This window comes from Globicephala melas, chromosome 9, assembly GCF_963455315.2.
Source record: "Globicephala melas chromosome 9, mGloMel1.2, whole genome shotgun sequence".
NCBI lineage: Eukaryota > Metazoa > Chordata > Mammalia > Artiodactyla > Delphinidae > Globicephala > Globicephala melas.
In genome coordinates, this window is record NC_083322.1 from 41,081,259 (window position 1) to 41,102,528 (window position 21,270).

The following is a 21,270-nucleotide window of genomic DNA, read 5'->3' on the forward strand; positions in this document are numbered from 1 at the left end:
GGCACTTAGTGAGAGCTCAAAAGATTTCTGTCGAATGAATAAATAATAAAGGAACGAATATCTCCTGGAAGAATCAATACTTTCCACATCCCCGCCCCACCCTCACCAAATCAGATCCCAAATGGGCTCAGCTTTCTGGAAAGACAAAAGTAACAGCTTTCCCTTTGGTGAAATGAACCCTGCATCCGCCCACCCCAGGCCTTCCCTTCATTCACACTCTCTTCCCTTATTAATCCTCAGCAGTCCTATTTCTGACCACCTTTCTCTCTGGAAACCACCCAGATCTCCTTGGCTCAGAAAACCGGAACTCTGCCTTGGAGCGGAGCCAAGGTCGCAGACTCACATTTGAGGGTCCGCGTGGAGGGGCCCTGGCGCCCTCTGGAGTGCTCTACCTCTGGCCAAGAGCCCTGTCCTTCCGAGGAACAAAAACAGGAAGGGAGCAGAGGCCTCCAGCGGCTTGACACAGTCCCGAGAGTCTAGGCAAAGCCCTGATGCCCGGCCAGCCTCAGACCCAAGACAGGGAGGAAAGAGCAGGTGGGCCGGGGGTCAGTCAAGGGACGTGGAATTTGGGAAGAGACACCTCCACTCCCTGCTCTGAAATCAAACAAAGGTCTGGCTTCAAAACCTGATTCCAACTTCTCCATTTCTGAAGGCCACATGGCTGCCATTTAATCTCTCTGAGCCTCCGTTTCCACAGCTGTCAAAATAGATTTCACAATTTCTACTTTAAGGGGATTGCTGGGCACTTTGCCCCCAGATGTTATGTCTGGCTGCATCCATCTACCTTTCAGTCCCTCAGGATGAGCCCATTATTCTTTTTTTTAAATAAATTTATTTATTTTATTTATTGTTTTGGCTGTGTTGGGTCTTTGTTGCTGCACGGTCTTTTCTCTAGTTGAGGCAGGCGGGGTCTACTCTTCGTTGCGGTGCGCGGGCTTCTCACTGCAGTGGCTTCTCTTGTTGCGGAGCATGGGTTCTAGGTGCACGGGCTTCAGTAGTTGCAGCACGTGGGCTCAGTAGTTGTGGCTCACGGGCTCTAGAGCGCAGGCTCAGTAGTTGTGGTGCGCGGGCTTAGTTGTTCCGCGGCATGTGAGATCTTCCCGGACCAGGGCTCGAATCCATGTCCCCCGAATTGGCAGGCGGACTCTTAACCACTGCGCCACCAAGGAAGCCCCGAGCCCATTATTCTTAAAGGAAAAATTTAACCAGGTATCAGTCCTACTCAGTGACTTTTGATAAAATGTATGGATTTTTCAGACTGTTTTGAGGCTGAGCCATAAAAGCTGATTAACATTGCTTAACTTGGTTTAAAAACAGGGCCAGTCTAACTCTGGAATTCAGCATATGCACATACACAGCAGCCATTCAACAGGTGTTTTTCATTGAATGAATCAAACGACAAGATGGGTTGTGCCTATATTGAGCCTACTAATCAAGTCTGATAAACTAAAATCTCTTTTCTCACAATGAGTGCGTGCCGCCAGGCACTAATTCACCTTGTGCTTTGATATCGCAAACAAACATGAGGCAAGAAAACAGATTCAGACCGTAAAAAGGCTCAAGACTTTGAGACTCACGTTCCCTTCTGACGGAGGCCATGGGGAAAATGTACAAGTGGGATGCTAAACCTCCTTATTTCTTTTGGAGATTATGTCAGCTCTCACAGGACTTATGCTTTCAGAAACCAAAGGGACTTTCCAAAATAGAACAACTCCTCAGCAAAAAACAAAAAATAAAAATTAAGCAACCTTCTCAACATCACTAATCATTAGGGAGATGCAAATCAAAACCACAATGAGATACTACCTCACACCTGTCAGAATGGCTATCATCAAAAAGACCACAAATAACAAACGCTGGAGAGGATGTGGAGAAAAAGGAACCCTCGTGCACTGTTGGTGCATGTAAATTGGTGCAGCCACTATGGAAAACAGTATGGACGTTCCTCAAAAAAATGAAAAATAGAAATACCATATCATCCAGGAATTCCACTCCTGGGTATAGATCTGAAGAAAACAAAAACACTAATTTGGAAAGATATATGCACCCCTATGTTCACTGCAGCATTATGTACAATAACCATGATGTGGAAGCAACCTAAGTTCCCATTAATAGATGAATAAAGATATTGTTTATACACACACATAGACACACATACACATACACACACACACACACACACACACACACAGAATGGAATATTACTCAGCCATAAAAAAGAATGAAATTTTGCCATCTGCAACAACATGGATGGAATTGGACGATATTGTGCTAAGTGAAATAAGTCAGAGAAAGACAAATACTGTATGATATCACTTATATGTGGAATCTAGAAAACAAATTAACAAACATAACAGAAATAGAGTCATAGATACAGAAAACAAATAGATGCTTGCCAGAAGGGGCCGGGGGGAGAGAAAATAAGTGAGGGAGATTAACATGTACAAACTGCAAATTACAAAATAAATGAGCCACGGGTATGAAATGTACAGTGTGGGGAATACAGTCAACAATTATGTCGCATCTTTGAATAGTGACAGATCATAACTAGACTTATCATGGTAATCATTTTGAAATACATAGAAATATCGAATAGCTATGTTGTATATCAGGAACCAACCTAGTGTTGTAGGTCAATTATACCTCACAAACAAACAAACTCTTAGAAAAAGAGATCAGATTTGTGGTTACCAGAGGTGGGGTGTAGAGGGAGGAGAAATTGGAGGAAGGTGGTCAAGAAGTACAAACTTCCAGTTAAAAGATGAGGAAGTACTACGGACCTAACGTATAAAATGATTAATATCATGAACACTGCTGTGTGTCACACATGAAAGTTGTTAGGAGAGTAAAGTCTAAGAGTTCTCACATGTTTTTTTAGGAAAAAACACATGTTTTTTTCTATTTCTTTGAGTTTGTATCTATATGAGATGATGGATGTTCACTACATTTATTGTGGTCATCACCGCATGACGTCTGTAAGTCAAATCGTTATGCTGTACACGTTATACAGTCCTGTGTATCAATTATATCTCAGTAAAACTGGAAGAGAAAAAAAAGAAACAATCTTCATGCCATAGGCGGGCTGCCACCAAATTTTGCAAGAGTATTTAGCAGAAGCATTCCTCTTTTAGTCTTGCTCCATAAATACTGAAAACAAGGAAAAACACTGCCTAAGACTGAGATTTGGCAAAGGAATCTGATGAAACCCATCGGTTCTGTGCCATAGCGTGACGTCCCTGAAGGCTCCTGGTGATCGTGTGATTATCGAGCTTTCTGCTGTCCTATCTCAGGCTTCATGTGCAAAACATGATTTCTTGTAACTCATACACACTTGTCCACCAATGCAGCAGCATCTCAGGGCCAGAACAGACTATCCCGTTAGAGCCCCACCCAGGCATGCTTTAGTCCCCCACCTACTAAAGCAAACCCACAGAAAGGAAAACAAGAGCCAGCTATTCTCTTTGCAAAAGAAGTGCCCAAGCGTTTGTGTTTCTGTGGGCTTTTTTCCCCATTAGCTACATTTAACATATGGAAAAACTGAGACTTGGAGAGGTTAAGGAATTTCATCAGTTTAACATATTAAGAGGTGGAGCCAAGGGTTTTCGTTTTGGGTTTTTTTTTTTTTTTTTTCCTTTACAATGGATTTAATGTAAGAAAATGGGACTAGTACACAATTGGGCAAGTGCCCTTGGTTAGGCAGAGCGTGGGATGCCTGAACAAGAGGCAGGATAAAGGTGAGGTGCTTACAAAACGGCACGCCTGTGAAGAGCATGGGTCTAAAGTCAGAAGGTTCTGGGTCCTGGTCCCAGCTGAGTCACTAATGAGTTGTGGGATGGAGGTAAGTCATTTAACTTCTTTGGTTTTAGTTTCCTCACCCAGAGATGGAGACTCATTAATAAAAGCATGCATTACCTACTTCGCAGAGTTACTGAAGAAATCCAATGAATGTGAAAGCTGTTGGAAACTATGAAGGCACACCCAGAAGTCAGGTAACTCCTGTACTACGTATATATGTATGTATGAAAATTAACAGCCACACAACAAATTACATGCATCCATTCTTGATCCAACTAAATGTGTTTCCTCTTACTCATAAAAGGATCAACTGGAATGCGAGACATTTTTGTGAATCAGGATGAACACAGCTCTTGGAGAACGTGCACTGCTGTTCTGAGGACACGGGATCGCAGCCAGGCATCTTCTGGTGCCCTAGGAGAGCCACACAGGCAAATGGACCCACTCCAGGTCTGCAGGGGGTCAAGCCCTAAGCCAATTACTTCAGGTTTACCGGACACTAACAAGGTGCTTGGAGCACCCAGAATACTGAACACGTCGCGAACAGGCAAAAGGAACCACCAACCCACAGGACAACAGATGTGGCCAAGTGTGAGAAATGTGATGGGGACGTAAGTCACATTTAAAGTCACTCCCAGACGCTCCCTTCTACACCCTTCTGGGTTTCGGTAAGCTCTTCCTGCACTCTCACCTGAGGACAGCAGTCAAATACCTTCAACAAATCATCACCCCTCGAGGAAATCCAAACAAGAGACACCAGGACAAATCCCTCGCTGGACAAGCTAGCGCTCTTCCTCGGTGTGCCCCTGGCTGCCCCAGGTCTGCCCTGCAGATCGGAGCCCACTCTGAGGTCGGCTGTTTCTTGCTCACTCTCCCATTTTCTACCCTTTACATTCATCTGTTCTAGAATCTGAATAAATTCTTCGAACTCTGGCCAGAAAGAACATCATATGGTTGAATAACAGGATGACCAGAACAACCAAAGAAGATAGTACCTAGAAAGCTCTGCCTGGACTCACAGACCTTGTCAGAAAAGCCAGTGCAGGGGAAGGCGCTCTACAGGGCAAGCCACAGGGATAGCTGACTGCCGATACACAGCACAACGGGGCTCAAACCTTAGTGCGTATCAGAACCAGCCAGTGGGTGCGTGAACACACAGAAACCCAGAATTTCTGAGTCAGTTGCTGATGCTGGTCCAGAGACCACGCTTGAAAACTCTGTCACAGTTAGTGGGCAAGGGCTACCCAGTCTATCATTCTTACTGGGGCAACTTCAGATCCTGATTCATCCTCCTCCACCCCCCAAACTAAGCCTTAGGAAAACTCATGATAGGAATTAAACAGCTAGCCCTCCTCCTCCTCCCTTCTCCTTGCCCATACATACACCCATGCAGCCACGGATGGAGAGAACAATTGCCAAGCCATTCCCGACAAGTACGTCCTAGGCTGAGTCCCGTTCTCACCTGTGAACTAGATGATTTTGCAAAAGGAGTGAGGTATGCTGCAAAACAGAGGACATGGCGGTGCAGGAAGAGCACTCAGGGGTTCCCCAGGTCCCGTTCCCTGAGCTGGTGCAAGGTCCCTCAGTCCTCAGTGACGGAGCATGCCAGTGGGACGGTGCCAGGGAAACGTTGTGACCTGGTTTTCTCCTCACTCATTTATCCTGACGCTCTGCCACAATGCACTGTGATTTCCCGCCGAGAAGTCACTTCATGTCACTAACTGCCACCTCACCGGCCTCACCAACAGCTCAGGGCAAAAGAAAGCAGCGAGTGGCCCTAAACATACTGTGTCTCGGGGGGTGGCACGGCCAATTCCCTCCAGACCGGGATCAGAGGGTTTCTGCCCGGGAAGGGACCATTAGAAACATTTCTTTCCTTCCCCAAGTTGATTATGTTATATAATACACTATTGCACTAACAGTGGGAGTTACTGCTACAATAATATTGTTTTGTTTTAGGGAGGGTTAACGGAAGTTCCTACAGAAAGCAGTGTTGTGAATAATGTAAAACACTCAATGATAAGAGCCCATCCTACAACTCTCATCTTCTACGGTTCAAATGGGAAAATCTGGCCAATATTCACCACACTCCAGCTTGGACTTTTCTGACTCTGGGACAGGAGAGGTTACATACATTTGGGGCTGCAACTGTGAGCCTAAAAACCAACTTCAGGCTAAATAAGGAAAAGAATGAAGAGTGATTCATTCGCAGCATTTTGGTAAATATACATAGCACGTGTGTTTGCAAATACCTGGCCTTGAAGATGATCTTCTGCACACAAATAGGCATATTTGGTGGGACGAATGTGACTTTGCCTCCCAAGAAAAAGAAATCCAAGTAGCTCTTTCATACATGCAAAACTGCAATAGTTCCCAGGCTCCGAGTGCCTGATCTGGTGTGAACCCCATGAAGTCTTGTAAGCCAAACTATACTCTCCAAAGCAGTAACACCAATACAATCTCCACTTACCCCGAAGTTAGGAACTGATCTCAGATATACCATGTTCAAGATACAGACCTCAAGCCCAGACAGCTGTACTCAGAAAATCCTGGAGCAGAAGAAGAGCTCAGCCACTCAGAACACTGCACGATACTAGCTGGGGCCTCAAGAACACTGATTTAAAAATCTTGCTCTCTCCCTACCCCCACAAAATCCACTCATTTGCATGCACAAATGAGGCCACGCAAGAGCTGCCTTCACACCCAACACCGCTGGTGGTTCTTGTGCTCACCTGTTTTCCAGGAGCGTCATGCACACCACCTCTCGCACCCCAGGGTTGTTGGCCTTCTCCACTGAACAGCCCTGCAAGTTCCAGGTGGCCAGCCTCAGCACGGGCCGCCCATCCCTTGTGCCTCCGAAGGCCTCCACCGAAGGCCGAGTGGAGATGATCTGTGTAGGCCCCCCTGGGGGCAGGTCCAGGTCCTCACTCTGCAAGCTCAGCGAGGTGGGGCTGGGGTGAGGCTTGGCGGTGAAGGTCAGGCCCCCGTTGGTGTGGGTGGACGGGGGCCTGGACCTCTCGGCAAACACCTGGTGCCGTATCCTGTCCAGGAAGGCGGCACTGACCCCGCCCATCCTTACCAGGTCCTCGACGCTTCGGAAGGGCCCGTGCTCGCGGCGGTAGTCCACGATGCTGACGGCCATCTTCTCCGTGAGGCCGCGCACGCTCATGAGCTGAGCCGGGGTGGCTGTGTTGATGTTGACGCGCGGGGTGAGAGGCACGGCGGTGGCCAGGTGGTGAGGCTGCTGCTCCGCCAGCAGGTCCCGCCTCAGGGAGCTGGGAGAGTGCTGCGCCGAGCTGCCCTTGCTGCTCACGCAGATCTCAAACTTGACCTGCTCCAGCTTGGTGGCACCCACGCCACTGACCAGTGCCAGGTCCTCCACCTTCTTGAAGCCACCGATGTACTCGCGGTACTCCACGATGCTGCGTGCCACCGCACGTGTCACCCCAGGCAGGGTCATCAGCTCCTCCTCCGTGGCCGTGTTGATGTTGAGCCGCTCCTGATTCACCAGGATGTTGCTGAAGTTGCAGGCCGCGCTGAACTTGCGGCTATGGGACAGGTCCGAGGGGTCCCGGGGGATGGAGCGGTGGCAGCCCAGGGTGCTCCCCATGGCCGGCCAGGATCAAGGGGCCAGGAAGGCCTCACCACCACAGAAGAACTCTCTGGCTAGGAAGGAAGCGCAGTAGAGCTCACAGGCACAGAAGGGAAGGTGCAGGATTCAGGGCATGAAATGGTTACCACAGACAAACACTAAATAGCCATGCCCAGCGTGTCCAAATCACCTTTCACTTGGCCACCTGGAAAACAAATTAATAAACATACAAATCGATTGAGTCAGTTAATCAGTTTGCATTAGCGCTCCCTACCTAGAGCTGGAGTTCTTAGCCAGGAGTCCAGGGCTGATGCCTGTCTGTGAACCTCTGAAAACACACATACAAGAGGGCTGGCCCATGAGGATTTCTGGTGAGGTCCAATTTTTATCACACTGGGGTCCAAAAACGCTATAAGCCGCTTCTCTTGGAAAGGGACCTATCCCCATCAGCCTACACCTCTCGTCCCTGCCTCTCTCAACTCTCCCAGAACTGGGGCCATCTCCCCTGCTTCGGTAGCCCCCATCTGGCACTCAGCGCCACCAGCAACTCTGGAATTCCGTCCTCACTAGTGCGGGCACGGAGAAGGGGTTTATCGCCCCCTACCAGACCCGCCGCCGTTCCGGCGCCCCACCTCTCAGCCGCTCCTCCAGGGCTTCCTCCTTCCACCTGCGGCTCCGAGGCCTGAGGCCAGGACGGCGCTGGCCCGCCGCCTTCAGAGCCAGGGCCCACGCGGGTGCGGGTCAGGGGCGGGCCGCGGGATCCCTCCCACGCCGCCTCGGGCCGCGCGTCCCAGCTCTTTCTGCTGGAGAAACTCTCAAGAGTCTCTCTCCCAGAACCGGCAGGAGCTGCAGGGCTTTGCGGAGGCGGCAGCGGCGGTGAAATCCGGCCGCTGCAGCTGCACCAAGTCTTGCGGCTACACCAGGACTCGCTGCGTTGCCGCGGTTGCGTTGATCCAGACAAAAAGTCCTGCCCCCGACTCGAACGCGGGATCCGCAAGAACCGCGTCCACACCCCAGCACCACAGACACTGCTCCCGTTCGCCGTCCGTGTCAAAACCAAAGTCCCGGCCGCAACGCCCGCGCCTCCGCTGGCACCACGGCCACGCCTCCTCCCGAGCGCCAACTCCTCCCCCGGACTCCGGGGCACGTGGGGGCGGGGCCCGAGCGCTAGGCCCGGACCTGGGAGCTCCAAACCCGAGAGCGCGGGGGCGGGGCCAGGACGCGAGGTGGAGGAATGCCGGGCCCAGGAGTGTGTGAGGCTGGCCTGTGCTGGGAGAGGGCTGGCCAGAGCGTGTGGGGGTGGTGATGGCACGGGGAGTGCGGAGGCAGGGCCCAGCGGGGAGGGAGCGGCCCCTGGGCCGCGGAGGCTGGATTTAGAGACTGAAGAGGCGGCGCCGACGCCAGAGGAGCTGCGGCGGGTCAACGCGAGGCTGTGTTCGGGTCCTCTGCTCCTGAGGCCGGGTTGCTACCGGGGACCGAGGGCTGGTTGTGCGGGATGGAGGCTTTTTAGCCTCGCCCGGGGCGAGACCTGCCCGACTGCTTTTCGGTGGGCTGCACCCAGGGGCGCGGCGGAAGCTACCGGGCCGCCAGCCCGAGTTCAGTCCGTCTTTGGGGCGTGGGGACAGGGCGAGGGCACTCCCAGTGGGGGAGGCACCCCTGCGGGTCAGGGGCCTCGCTTCAGTTCTGAGAACGTTCGAGAGAGGACTGAATGGGATCTTTTTAACTTCTGACCCCCAGTTTCGGCGTCCTCTTTTCTTCCTGTGGAGTATTACCTTTGCCTTGCTTACTGGGAGATGTCCTCAAACAGCTCTAGCAACTCTGTGCTACTAGGAGACGGCGCGCACCACGGATTAGAGATGTGTTCACATAGGTCACATAGCGTTGCTCGTTTGCACGTTTAGCGCACTGAGTAAATGTGGATATTTTCTGTAAGTATTAAATCTAGTTATTAAGGAGGAAGAACGTGCTCGTTGGACATGATGGATGCTTCCCAAAATTCAAAAGAGTTTTTGGATACCACTAAATGGTAATTTAAAGATTAAAGAGCCTGCAGCATTACAGTGGATACACGGAGCTAGAGTACTCGATTAAACAAACTGTGTGGTGATACCGTTGAATACTTTGATCCTGGGTATTCAGTGACCTCTGAAGTTTCATCCCCAACCAATGTGACCGGTGCTTCTGCTTTAAATTTCCCAGGCTAGGTCAACAAAAACCAGTTCTCAGGGAACGCAGAGTCACTTCAAATGTGAAATGAGAGCCAGCCAAGGCTTGGCAAAATGCTATCGCCATGCTGACTGTGTATACCGACTGGTCGGGACTCTTAATGGCAAGTGACAGAAATCCAAGTCAAACTAGCTTAGACATAAAAGCTAAGGGATTTCCGGGTTCTTGTGTAGAAAAAGTTAAGGACTAGATCTTACCTATGTCACACGTGACTGCATCCAGCTCAAATGATGTCATCAGGACCTGGTCTGACCCCCTCTACCTCCTCTACTTGCTCCCAACCCTAGCACTAGGCTACATTATGCCACTCCTTTTCTCCGGTAATCCTGTTGTGATAAGGGGGAAAAAAGTTGTTTAACAGAAAAATATCTTTAGAGGAGGAAGAAATCTTGGTTGATCAGAACGCCTTAATGGGCCTTTGTGGCTACGGATGGACAGCCTGGGGGCATTGCTAGTTGGGCTGGAACATATTTTATTATTTAATCCAGAACACTTTGGAGGATAAGATGGGAACTATTAACTTCACTGGCACAACAGGCATCATCTGGTTTTGTTTCCTAGAAACATAAGCATGTGTTCCCCCTTTTAGAAATGAAGCCAAAAGCTGAACTGCTGTGCATTAAAACAAACAAAAACCACAACAGGATGGCTAAATTTAAAATGACTGACCATACCAAATGCTGGTGAGGCTGTGGAGCGACTGACACCCTCACACGTTGCTGGTGGGAGTGTGAGAAGATACAATGATTTTGGAAATCAGTTTGGCACTTTCTTAAAAAGCTCAACATACATCTAGCACACAAGCCAACAATTCCATCCCTGGGTATTTACCAAAGGGAAATGAAAGCATAAAACCCAAAGTCTTGTACACGAATTTTAATAGGAAATTTGGTATATAGCCAAAGCCCAGAAACAACCCAAATCCACCAGTAGAGAATGGATAAACAAGTTGTGGTATATCCATACAATGGAATACTACTCAGCAATAAAGACAAACTGTTAATACCCACAATATTGAAGAATCTCAAAGCCATACTGAATGAAAGAAGCCATGCAAAAAAAGAGAACATATTGTATGATTCCAGGGAAAAATACAAGCTGACCTATATAGAGAGAAAGCAGATCAGCAGTTGCTTGGGGATATGATGGAGGAATGGATTGAAAAATGACACAAGGAAACTTTGGGGGGGGGGGTGATAGAAATGTTTGAGGGGTCATGGTTTCACTGGAGTATGTATGTCAAAACTGATAGAACTGTACTCTTTTAAGATGTGCAGTTTAGTATACTTCAATTAGACCTCAATAAAGACTGGGGGGAAATCTTCAAAAAATAAAAAGGAGTGCTCTTTGAACACAAAGAAAAAAAAAAGACAGTAATTTTAGGGAGGATGGATATGTGACCTGGGGTGGAGAGGAGGAAGCTGAAGGGGAACAAAGGGGTCCAAGAAGGTGAGTCTGGAGCTAACAGAAGAGACCAGTGAACATTCCCCAGTTAGGATTGGGGACGCAGAAGGCAGGTGTCATGAGAGAGAATACATTGTCATTGTTTTAAGCTTACAAATACTGAAGTGGTTGTCTCACAGCAATATGTATCATATAGATGTGATCCTCAGGCCTTGTTTTCCCAGCAAGAAAAGCCAATACCACAGCTCCAAATGTTGTCCCCTTTACAATTCATTGACCTTTGTCTCATTCTTAGGATGGTTTCACCAGACGTTGATTTCCCCCAAGAAAAGTGTTTTGTTTTGTTTTTTCAGTTGAGTCATGAGAGAATTTTGGCGAGGGCCTTCCTCTGGCCAAGTGATCGATGAATGTCTTGTGACAGCTGTAGCAATAAAGCAGGGTAGTTTTTTAAAATGATTGTGTTTAAACACAATAAATTAGCACATGTTTTTTGATTGCGTTTATTTCTACTGAGCCATTTCCCCTCCCCCACAAACACGGAAGACAAGACGGAGAAGAGCAGGGAAGGAGAGAAATGCAGGGCGGGTGGGGGGGTAACAGTCTAGCCTCAGAAGTTCAGCCAGGTGCACGGGAGGGGCCGGCCTGTGGCTCCAGCCAGGGTCCTCTCCTCTTGTCTCCCTAGTGGCCTCATGGCAGTCCTTTGAGCTGCCAGTTAACTTGGAGACTACGCTTTCGAAGGCCATGGAGGTGCCGGATATCCTCTTATTTGAACCCCATGAGTGAAGGCCAGGCGGGTTGCACACCTCCATCTTCCACTGCACAAAGTCCTCTCGAGGATGGGCCGTGTACCCACAGCAGCTCAGCTCCCACCCGCAGCTGTTTTCTTGCAGTATCTGACTGATCTCCCACACCATCTCATTGGGCTCCATGGATCTCATGATCTTCAGACTCCATGTAAAGTGCAGGGAGCATGCTTGACCTCCCAATGTGCTCTCTTGTTTATATCACTGCCTGGACTACCTGAGGTTACCTCTGCTTTCAGCTTCAGGCTGGTTCTTTCTGGCTGACCTGAAACACAGGTGCAGATGCAGGTGAAGGACCTTCACTTTCCCACTGCCCCCTGGCTGCTGCACTGTCAGGCAAACTCTGGTGGCCAGGCACCTGTCTGAGCTGCCCAGTGTGGAGGGAGTTTTCTTTGCAGGATACCCCCTGGGGAGGTTGGTTCCATCTGGGGTGTGCTCCACCACTGCTGCTGGTGGTGTGCTGGTGCAGGGGGAGACCACAGGGCCATGCCGGGGGCTGTGATGGGGTGGTCTTCTCCATCCAGGTAGGGGATTGGCAGGTACTTTGGCTGTGCTGCTGGACTTCCGACCTAACTCCTGATGCCCCTCAGGCCACTGATTTTCTGTGCTGCTGCTCTCAGAGTAAGAATTAAAGGTGGGAATGGCAAGCTCACTGAAACTCTGCAGCTTTGGATTAGCTGTACTTTGCAGGATGGGTAAGAAGGGCAAGCTGTTGGTCAGATTAGCCAAAGGAGCGGGCTTCAGGGTAATGATATAGCCCCCCAGTTCAGATCTTTTGTAAGCCAGGAGCACATAGGTGACCATCACTTCAGTTCTTCATACTTCTGGCCCATCTACAAGTCATGGATCCCTTCCCATGTGTAGCCCATGGACACCATCAACTGAGTCTGCCCAGGATCCTTGTAGTCAGGTAGTAGCTCTGTGTAAGGCATTAGTTCCTCCTCATGGCCCATGTTCATCCATGAATCCTTTATGATTTCCTCTAAAGGGCTTCCCTTGATGGGGTTGAAGATGAGGAGTTTCTTGAGCAGGTTTTCATATTCCATGTGAAATATCCCATAGAAGGGAATACTGTGTATTCTGCTCAGTACCCACTCCCACAATAAAGAAAAAAGTGAGAAAAAGAAAAAAGAATAAAGAAAGAAAAATGAGAAAAAAATGGAAAGAAGAAAAGAGTGAGAGAAAGTAAAAAGAAAAAGAAAGAAAAATAAGAAAACAGGGAAAAGCTAAAAAGAAAAACATTTTAAATTAGAAAAATGAAAAAATGAGAAAAAGAAAGAATGGGGGGGGGGCGTGGAGGGGGAGTAAAGGTAGTAAGCAAAACAGACAAAGAGCCAAAGAGGAAAAGATTTAACTTTGGTGAAAACCCCTCAGATGACTGAAAGCTAGCTTCCTGGGATAGACAGACCAAAAACCTAGGCCCAGCCAGGGACCCAGGTGCCTGGAATTCCATAACAATGGCTCCTTATGAGGTCATAGCAAGAAATGTACCTATCACAGCTGGGGATAATATACAGTGATTTTTCTCACTTTTTTAACTCAAAAATTCTTTACGGTTAAAAAGAAAAAGAAGAAGCTTTTTGTTTATGTGGATTTTAGCAATTGATATCTACCTTATTTGAAATTAAAAACTGTAGGATGCTTCAGTGGCCTTTTCATTTCTAGTTTAAAAAGTTATAATAATTTTTGACTTTTAAAAGGCTCATAATGTCTACACTTAAACTACTCAATTCTTTTTTTTCTTTAACCTCTGAATGATTGGTCTCAAATGATGCCATAACTTAACTGACATCATGATACTATACAGAAATGTTCCTTTGCATAAAATGATGCAATGTTTTTGTCTGGCTTTGGTATTAGGGTGATGCTGGTCTCATAGAATGAGTTAAGGAAGTATTCCTTCTGCTTCTATCTTCTCTAAGAACTTGTAGAGAATTGGTATCATTTCTTCCTTATGTGTTTGGTAGAATTCACCAGTGAACTCATCTGGGCCTGGTGCTTTCTGTTTTGGAAGGGTATTAATACTGATTCAGTTTCTTTAATAGATACAGACCTATTCGGATTGTCTATTGAGGAAGACTTTTTTTTTCAAAATGAAGTTTTTAAAGTGGATTAATCAAAACATTTCTATGACAATAAAGTAAATAGAAAGGATTGTAAAAAACTTTCCCCATTGACAATCCATTTGTCTGTTTGTAGATGTGCCAGCTTATGTGCCAAGGGGTCACTGTCTGCTGTTAGAAATAGAAGAACCTATTTTTCTGATGAGATACATGGATATTGAGAAGAAGCAGCTCCCAATCATTCTTATGTGCAAGCCTGCATCTGCTTTGGTATTACTAAATGGCTTCACATCAGCGCCCACAACAGAGCTCAAAAGCAGTTAAAAACAGGCACCTCAATTCACAACTTCCAGGGAACCCAGAAGTGTTATTTCTCCTTCCTTCAGTGGACTTGGCCTTATTCCAGGGAAGTGGATTGAAAGGCAGGAATGAAATTTTGGCAGTACCAGTTCGGGTTTCTTTGTATCAAATTCCTCCTTTAAAAGCTCATAGTCTGGTATTCCTGGTGGCGCAGTGGTTAAGAATCCACCTGCCAATGCAGGGGACACGGGTTCGAGCCCTGGTCCCGGAAGATCCCACATGCCTCAGAGCAACTAAACCTGTGTGCCACAACTACTGAGCTTGCGCTCTAGAGCCCATGAGCCACAACTACTGAGCCCGTGTGCCACAACTACTGAAGCCCACACGCCACAACTACTGAAGCCCACGCGCCTAGAGCCCGTGCTCTGCAACAAGAGAAGCCACCACAATGAGAAGCCCGCGCACCTCAACCAAGAGTAGCCCCCGCTCGCCACAACTAGAGAAAACGCGCGCACAGCAACAAAGACCCAACGCAGCCAAAAAAAAGAGAAAAAGACATTGTTTTTAAAAAAAAAGCTCAGTCTATTGACTGATAAATGGTTTCATTTCATGGCTGACAGTTGAAGGCTTTCGTCATTTCCCCCGACATCTGGCATTTTATTTCTTATGGAGCATTTGGCTGGAGATTATTCTAGCAAAGTCCCAACAGAACGAGGTGGCTCCATTTACAGTACCAAAATGGAGAACATTTACCGTCAGAGGTACTATGTTTCTTCTGATGGTAATGCCCAGAGTTGTTATTATTACAGAAAATAATATTCATTAATTTTTAAAGGCGATATGGTTATCACTTAGGAACTCCAGCTCCTATTTGCTTTATTCATTTCCTCTTAAAAGCAACATCTGCAGTTAGTTTCAGACTTCTGCTTTTTCACAGAACAGTTTATTCTTTATTGTTTATTAAATTGGAGGGTTTCTGGAACATTCTTCTTGGTAGAGCCTAGTACTTTGATTTCTGGGTGCCTAATTAGGAGGCTTCGCTTAGCACAGGATGCTCCAGAGGCAGAAGAGGGAATCAGGCAAGCCCTTGGACCCCGAACTTCTGGGAGCGGGGAAGGAGGCTCCTTCAGCCAGCCCCTGGGCCAGAGGAGGAAGTGCCGCTGGCTGGAGCTGGGGGGCTGTCATCCGTATACAAGCAGCAGGGACCTCCCCTGCCCTGACTCCCGCTTCAGGCTCACCTGGAAGCATCGTCCCCATCGTCCACACCCTGCCAAGTTCAACCTCATGGCGCACTTTTCCGGTTCTCGCCTTCTCTCCCCTTTCACCGTTGCCACTGATGCTCTTTCTTAGCCACATTTCTCCTAAGTATTGGAAAAGTAAGCCCTGATCATCTCTTCCCTGATCTCATAGCCCTACTTCCAGGAATGACTCCCTTAAGAAATGACCTTGAAGGACTTAAAGAGCATCTCCCAAAATGTAATCCAATGGTGGCATTGAGGAATAGACATTTAGGAGGCCCCAGACACAGCACTAACTACGATCGAACCGCTCAGTGGGGAATCTTTCCCTTTTCATTACTCTGACTATCACTTTGTGTCGAGGGGAGATTCTCAGTTCAGGGCCACTGTGACCATAACACGTTCTCAGATTTGTTAATCTCTTACCATGGAGAAAACGGTGATCTCGGGCTCAGAATCTTGATACGCACCAGTATTAAGCTAAAATGTAATTATATTCTTTTCCATTTGAGGGTTTATGTTTTTTTGGTATCTTCTATTTATGGCCAAAGATACAGCTGTTCCCTATACAGTCATACATCCCCAGGCCCAGCTGGTGCTCAGATATGGCAACAATCCCTGAATGTATTCAAGAAAGGCTGCAGTATAAAGACCATGTTTTACAGGCAGTGGTTCTTAACCGTGGCAGCGCATGGGAATCCCAAGGGCACTTGCTGAAATCCCAATGCCCAGGCCCCTCTCCCCGAGATCAATCCCATTAGAAACTCTGGGGGTGGGACCTAAACAGTGTATGTGTTAAACCTCCAGATGACTCCGGTGCATAGCTTGGGAACCAGTGCTTTAAGCCAGTCTTAGACCGGACTATGAATGACATTGAACATTTTTTCCACAACAAAGTGACAGGATCAGCATCTGGAACATGAATACCTATTTTAATGGCCAAGGTCAACCACGGTCTTAAAATCTCAGTCCAAGGAATTATAAAATTTTAGAGCTGGAGGGGATCTGAGAGCACCAAGTCTAGATCCTCATTCTATTTTTGAGGCCAAGAAACTTGCTGGGAATCACCCGCTAGGATCCAGGGGCAGGGCTCCTTCCCTAGCATCATGCTGCCTCTCACGTGGTTGTAATTGCCTCAGCTGCAAGTTGAGCTGGAAGAAACTACAATCTTTTCGAGGAATAAGCTAAAGACACAAAACCTTGGAAGTTTGGCTTCTAGAAAGTGGGTAGGAAAGATGTGGTAGGGAGCCTAAGAGGCACCATGGACATTCCTCAAGGCATGCTCCATCATTGGAGAGTACTAGATCAGAGAAATTGAAATGTTTCATCAGCGCAGGACTCCTCATAGCCTTCAATTTACTAACAGGCACAGGGAACCTCCAGAAGGAAACGGTATAGGCGGTGCTTGTTTGACATTTTATGTGAAAGGTTTCACAGGACTAGCCTTTCTTGGGGAAATACTAGGAGGACACGGTTTCCTAAAGCTCTGGCCGGCTCTTGATCCCTCTTCACCTGCTTTATTTTTCTTAATAGCCTTTATCACTTGTAGATTTGTTCATTGCCTGTCTCTTCCTAGCTAAAATATAAGCTCCTCGAGGGGAGGGAGTTGGACTTCACCGCTGTACCCCAAGCACCTCCAACAGTGCCTCGGCTTTAATAAATATTTATGAAAGGGGCTGAATGGATAGTGTCTGAACACACAAGTAACCATGAGTAGTGATCTAGTAGACTCCACCTCTTGAGGATGGTAAGTCTCTCACCACAGTGTTAGGCTGTATTTGGGAGTCCGTATAATGCAGGGAATCTCACAGAGCCAAATAGCCCTGGTGACGCTTAGGTTAACGGCCAGGCTCTGACACTAGCTCTGAGCTCTGTGGCCCTGGGTAAGTCAATGGACTTCTTTCAGCCCCATTTCCCTCATACAGTAAAATGACTGGACTGGGTTGGACAATCTCCAAACCTCCTTCTCAGTTATTGTATGACAAGCGTTTAAATTAAAATAACAGATATAATTGGGGGTTTTTCTATTTCTCCTTGCAGTTCTATCAGCTTTTGCTTCATGTAGTTTGAAGCTGTTATCAGGCCCATAAATATTTAAGATTGTTATCTTCTCTTGACAAATTAACCATTTTATCATTATGAACTGGACTTCTTTGTCCTTGGCAATATTCTCTGCCCTGAAATCTACTTTGTCTTATATTACTATCCACCTGGTGTTTTGTTTGTTTGTTTGGTTTGGTTTGGTTATTTTTAGTGTTACCATGGTACATCCCTTTCTGTCATTCTATGTTTACCTTATTTTATTTAAAGTGGGTTTCCTGTAAGCAGCATAGAGTTGGTTCTTGCTTTTTCATCCAATCTCTCAACCTCTGCCTTCAAATTGAAGCATTGAGACCATCTAAATTTAATGTGATTATTGATATGGTTAGGTTTAAATTGACCATCTCGCTGTTTTTCTTTTTGTTCCACTTATTCCTTTTTCCCTTTGTTCTCTTTTTCTGCCTACTTTTGGATTGATTACTTTTTTGTAACAGTTTGAGATATAATTCACATCTCATACACTTCACCCATTTAAAAAGTGTGCAGTTCAGTGATTTCTAGTATATACAGAGAATTGTGTAACCTTCACCATATTTACAGATCATCCCAAAAAGAAACCTCATACCTTTAGCTATCACCCCCAAATCCTCTCATTCCTACCCCTCCCCCAGCACTAAGCAATTACGAATCTACTTTCTGCCCCTATAGATTTGCCTAATCTGGACATTTTATACAAATGGAATCCTATAATATGGGCCTATTGTGACTGGCTTCTTTCACTTAGCATAGAGTTTTCAAGGTTCATCCATGTTATAGTACATATCCCTACTTCATTCCTTTTTATCAATGAATTCCACTGTATGGATATACCACATTTGTTTATCTATTCATCAGTTGATGGACATTTTACGGATAACGCTGCCGTGTATATCATGTTTTTGTGTAGACATATGTTTCATTTCTCCTGGGTATATATTCCTAGATGTAGAATTGCTGGGTCATATGGTAACTCTGCCCTTAACTTTTTGAGTTGCTGCCAGACTGTTCCAAAGTGACTGCCCCATTTTACATTCCTACTAGCAATGCATGAAGGTTCTAAATTCTCCACATTCTCTCCAACAGTTGTTAATATCTGTCTTTTTGCCTATAGCCATCCTGGTTGGCATAAAGCAGTATCTCACTGTGGTGTTGATTTGCATTCCCCTGGCAACAAATGATGTTGAACATCTTTTCATGTGCGGACTGGCCATTTGTTTATCTTCTTTGGTGAACTGTTTATGATTCCACTTTATCTCCTCTGTGGCTTATTAGGTGTAAATCTTTGTATCATTAATTTAGTGGTTGTTTTAGGTTTTATAGTACACATCTTTAATTATCACTGTCTACCTTCAAGTGACGTCATATCACTTCATGTATATTCAAGAACCTTACACAAGTACACTTCCATTTTTCCACCCCCAACTTTTGTGCTATTGTTGTCACATCTCTGGTTAGAATAGATGGTCTCTTCTTTGTAGTATGCTGGTGCTCTGTGACCCTGAGGGAATAGGACTTGTCATGGGAAACTAGAGGAGGGGAAGAAAATGGGTTCACTTTTTAGCATTTTGCATTGTTCCTGGAGGGCAGACCTGGTCTAGCTATCAGGATCACCAGAGACAGCATCAAGAGGGGCCTGGATACCAATGCAGGGAAGAGGAGAGGAAATCTTAGAGGGGTAGACATCCTTCGGAATCCCTGAGGCACCTTCAACAGGTTCCTGATTCTCCTGAGGGTTTCCCTGGCTGCACCCCTCAGCATCCACATTGCTGGGTTCATGACTGATAAGTTTGTCAGTTGAAGTGATTACATGTGAATCAGGGCAGGGCAACAGAGAATCACGGCTTGGTAACAGACAGACTTGGACTCAAATACCAAGCTGTACCACTTATAGATACATAACCCAGGGACAAGATCTAAACTCTCATGAGCCTCAATTTCTTCACCTATAAAATGGGAATAAAAATTCTTACCTCCTAACGTTGCTAAAAGGATTAAACGAGCTGATGGAGGAAAAAGTGGCCAGCATGTGACATAACAAGCACTCCACTAATATTTTTATCCCTTCTATACGACTCATTATCTGCATTAGCCAATTGTATTTTACATTCCTTATGTTTCTCGGGAGTTCATGATACAGGGACTACGCTGAATTTGAGAGCCTTTTTCCTCATCATACTCTGTAAATTCTAGTGAGTTCACATATTTTTATGAGATTGTCACAAACTCCCTACTTGGCAATATGTAGACCAGCCATTTATTGGGCTGACACAAGGCCAGGCATGTGCTAGGTACCTTGCATGCCTCATTTTCAAAGACAATTATCAACCCCACAAGGATGGACAGGATTTCCCAACCTTGGCACAACTGACATCTGAAGCCAGATCATTCTTGGTTATATGGGGGCTGTCCTGTGCTTTGTAGGATGTTAGCAGCATCACTGGCTTCTACCCACTAGATGCCAGCAGCATTCCTCAGCTGTGACAATCAAAAATATCTGCAGATACTGCCACATATCTCCTGGGGGGCAAAATCTTCCTCAGGTGAGAACCACTGGGAGGGGATTGGTGTCATTCCCATCCACCTGTGAGGAAGCCACAGTTCAGAGTAGTCAAGAGCTCTGCTCAGAGTCACAGAGCTACCAAGTGGTAGAGGCAGGATTCAAACCAGAGTCCAGCTGGCTCCTAAGCCCCGCGTTACAGTGACTCGAGATATATTCTTGTTTGCAAAAATGGCCTCTAAATTCTACCTTTTGAGCTGAAGGTGCCTGGACTCTGGACTCTCCTCTCTCAAAACCAAAAATAGACCCAAAAGGAGAGACTAGATAGTCATTATTCACAGACAGGGCTCAGAGGGATGAGTGCAACCCTACTGCACTTGCGAAATCTCAGTTCCCCAACCGGGGATTGAACCCGGGCCACGGCCGTGAAAGCCCGGAATCCTAACCACTAGACCACCAGGGAACTCCCTAAACATACATTTTCTTGATGTGAGGGGTGTTATGGTTTGAATCACATCCCCCAAAAGATATGTTGGAGTCCTAATCCCCGGTACCTGTGAAAGTGACCTTGTTTGGAAACAGGGTCGTTGTCGATATAATCAAGTTAAGATGAAGTCATTAGGGTGGCCCTGAATCCAACGTGACTGGTGTCCTTATAAGAAGAGGAAAATCTGGACCCAGACGCAGAGGAAATGCCCTGCAAAGATGGAGGCAGAGGTTGGAGTCATGCAGCCATGAGTTAAAAATCATCTGGGGCCACCAGAAGGGCCAAGGAAGGCTCCTCCCCTAGAAGCTTTGTAGGAATATAGCACTGTCGACACCTTGATTTCAGACTTCCGGCCTGAAGAGAATACATTTCTGCTGTTTGAAGGCACCCAGTTTTGTGGCACTTTGTTACAGCAGCCCCATGAAACTACTACAGGAGAGCGCTCCCCAGCTCTGGCAGCCCCAGCACCCCATATTTTGATTTGACAGTGAGTCTAGTTCCCCAGTAAGTTACAGTATCTGGCCATTAGCCCAAGTCGTGAAAGCTATTTAACTTCCCTACAATAAACCCTCAAGTTAGATTATACATCCCACTAATTATATGGCTGAGATAGTGACCTGGCAGCGACCTGACAACTCGGGGGACTTCCTAGGTAACAGCTGCCCACTCAGATGCCTTCACCTGGTGATTCAGCGGCAGTAACCTGCTGTGTCAGCGCCTTATCTTTCTTGGATATAGGAGGTGCCATGTCACCCCGAGATAAGGAGGAACAACTTGTAGAATCTG

The 21,270-nt window shown here is 46.7% G+C and overlaps 1 protein-coding gene across 5 annotated transcripts in view; it reads right to left on the reverse strand.

The window, feature by feature from the left end:
* Positions 1 to 21,270, reverse strand: part of EEPD1 (endonuclease/exonuclease/phosphatase family domain containing 1) — a 241,286-nt gene that overhangs the window by 108,906 nt on the left and 111,110 nt on the right. For 4 of the 5 annotated variants that reach the window (XM_060305420.2, XM_060305418.2, XM_060305419.1 and 1 more), the window contains one exon: positions 6,528 to 7,592. In XM_060305420.2, the coding sequence (XP_060161403.1) occupies positions 6,528 to 7,405 (878 nt within the window). In that variant the 5' untranslated portion in view covers positions 7,406 to 7,592. Of the gene's footprint in view, positions 1 to 6,527; positions 7,593 to 8,019; positions 8,629 to 21,270 lie in introns of those variants that run through there. The other variant, XM_030857547.3, reaches the window with a different exon arrangement.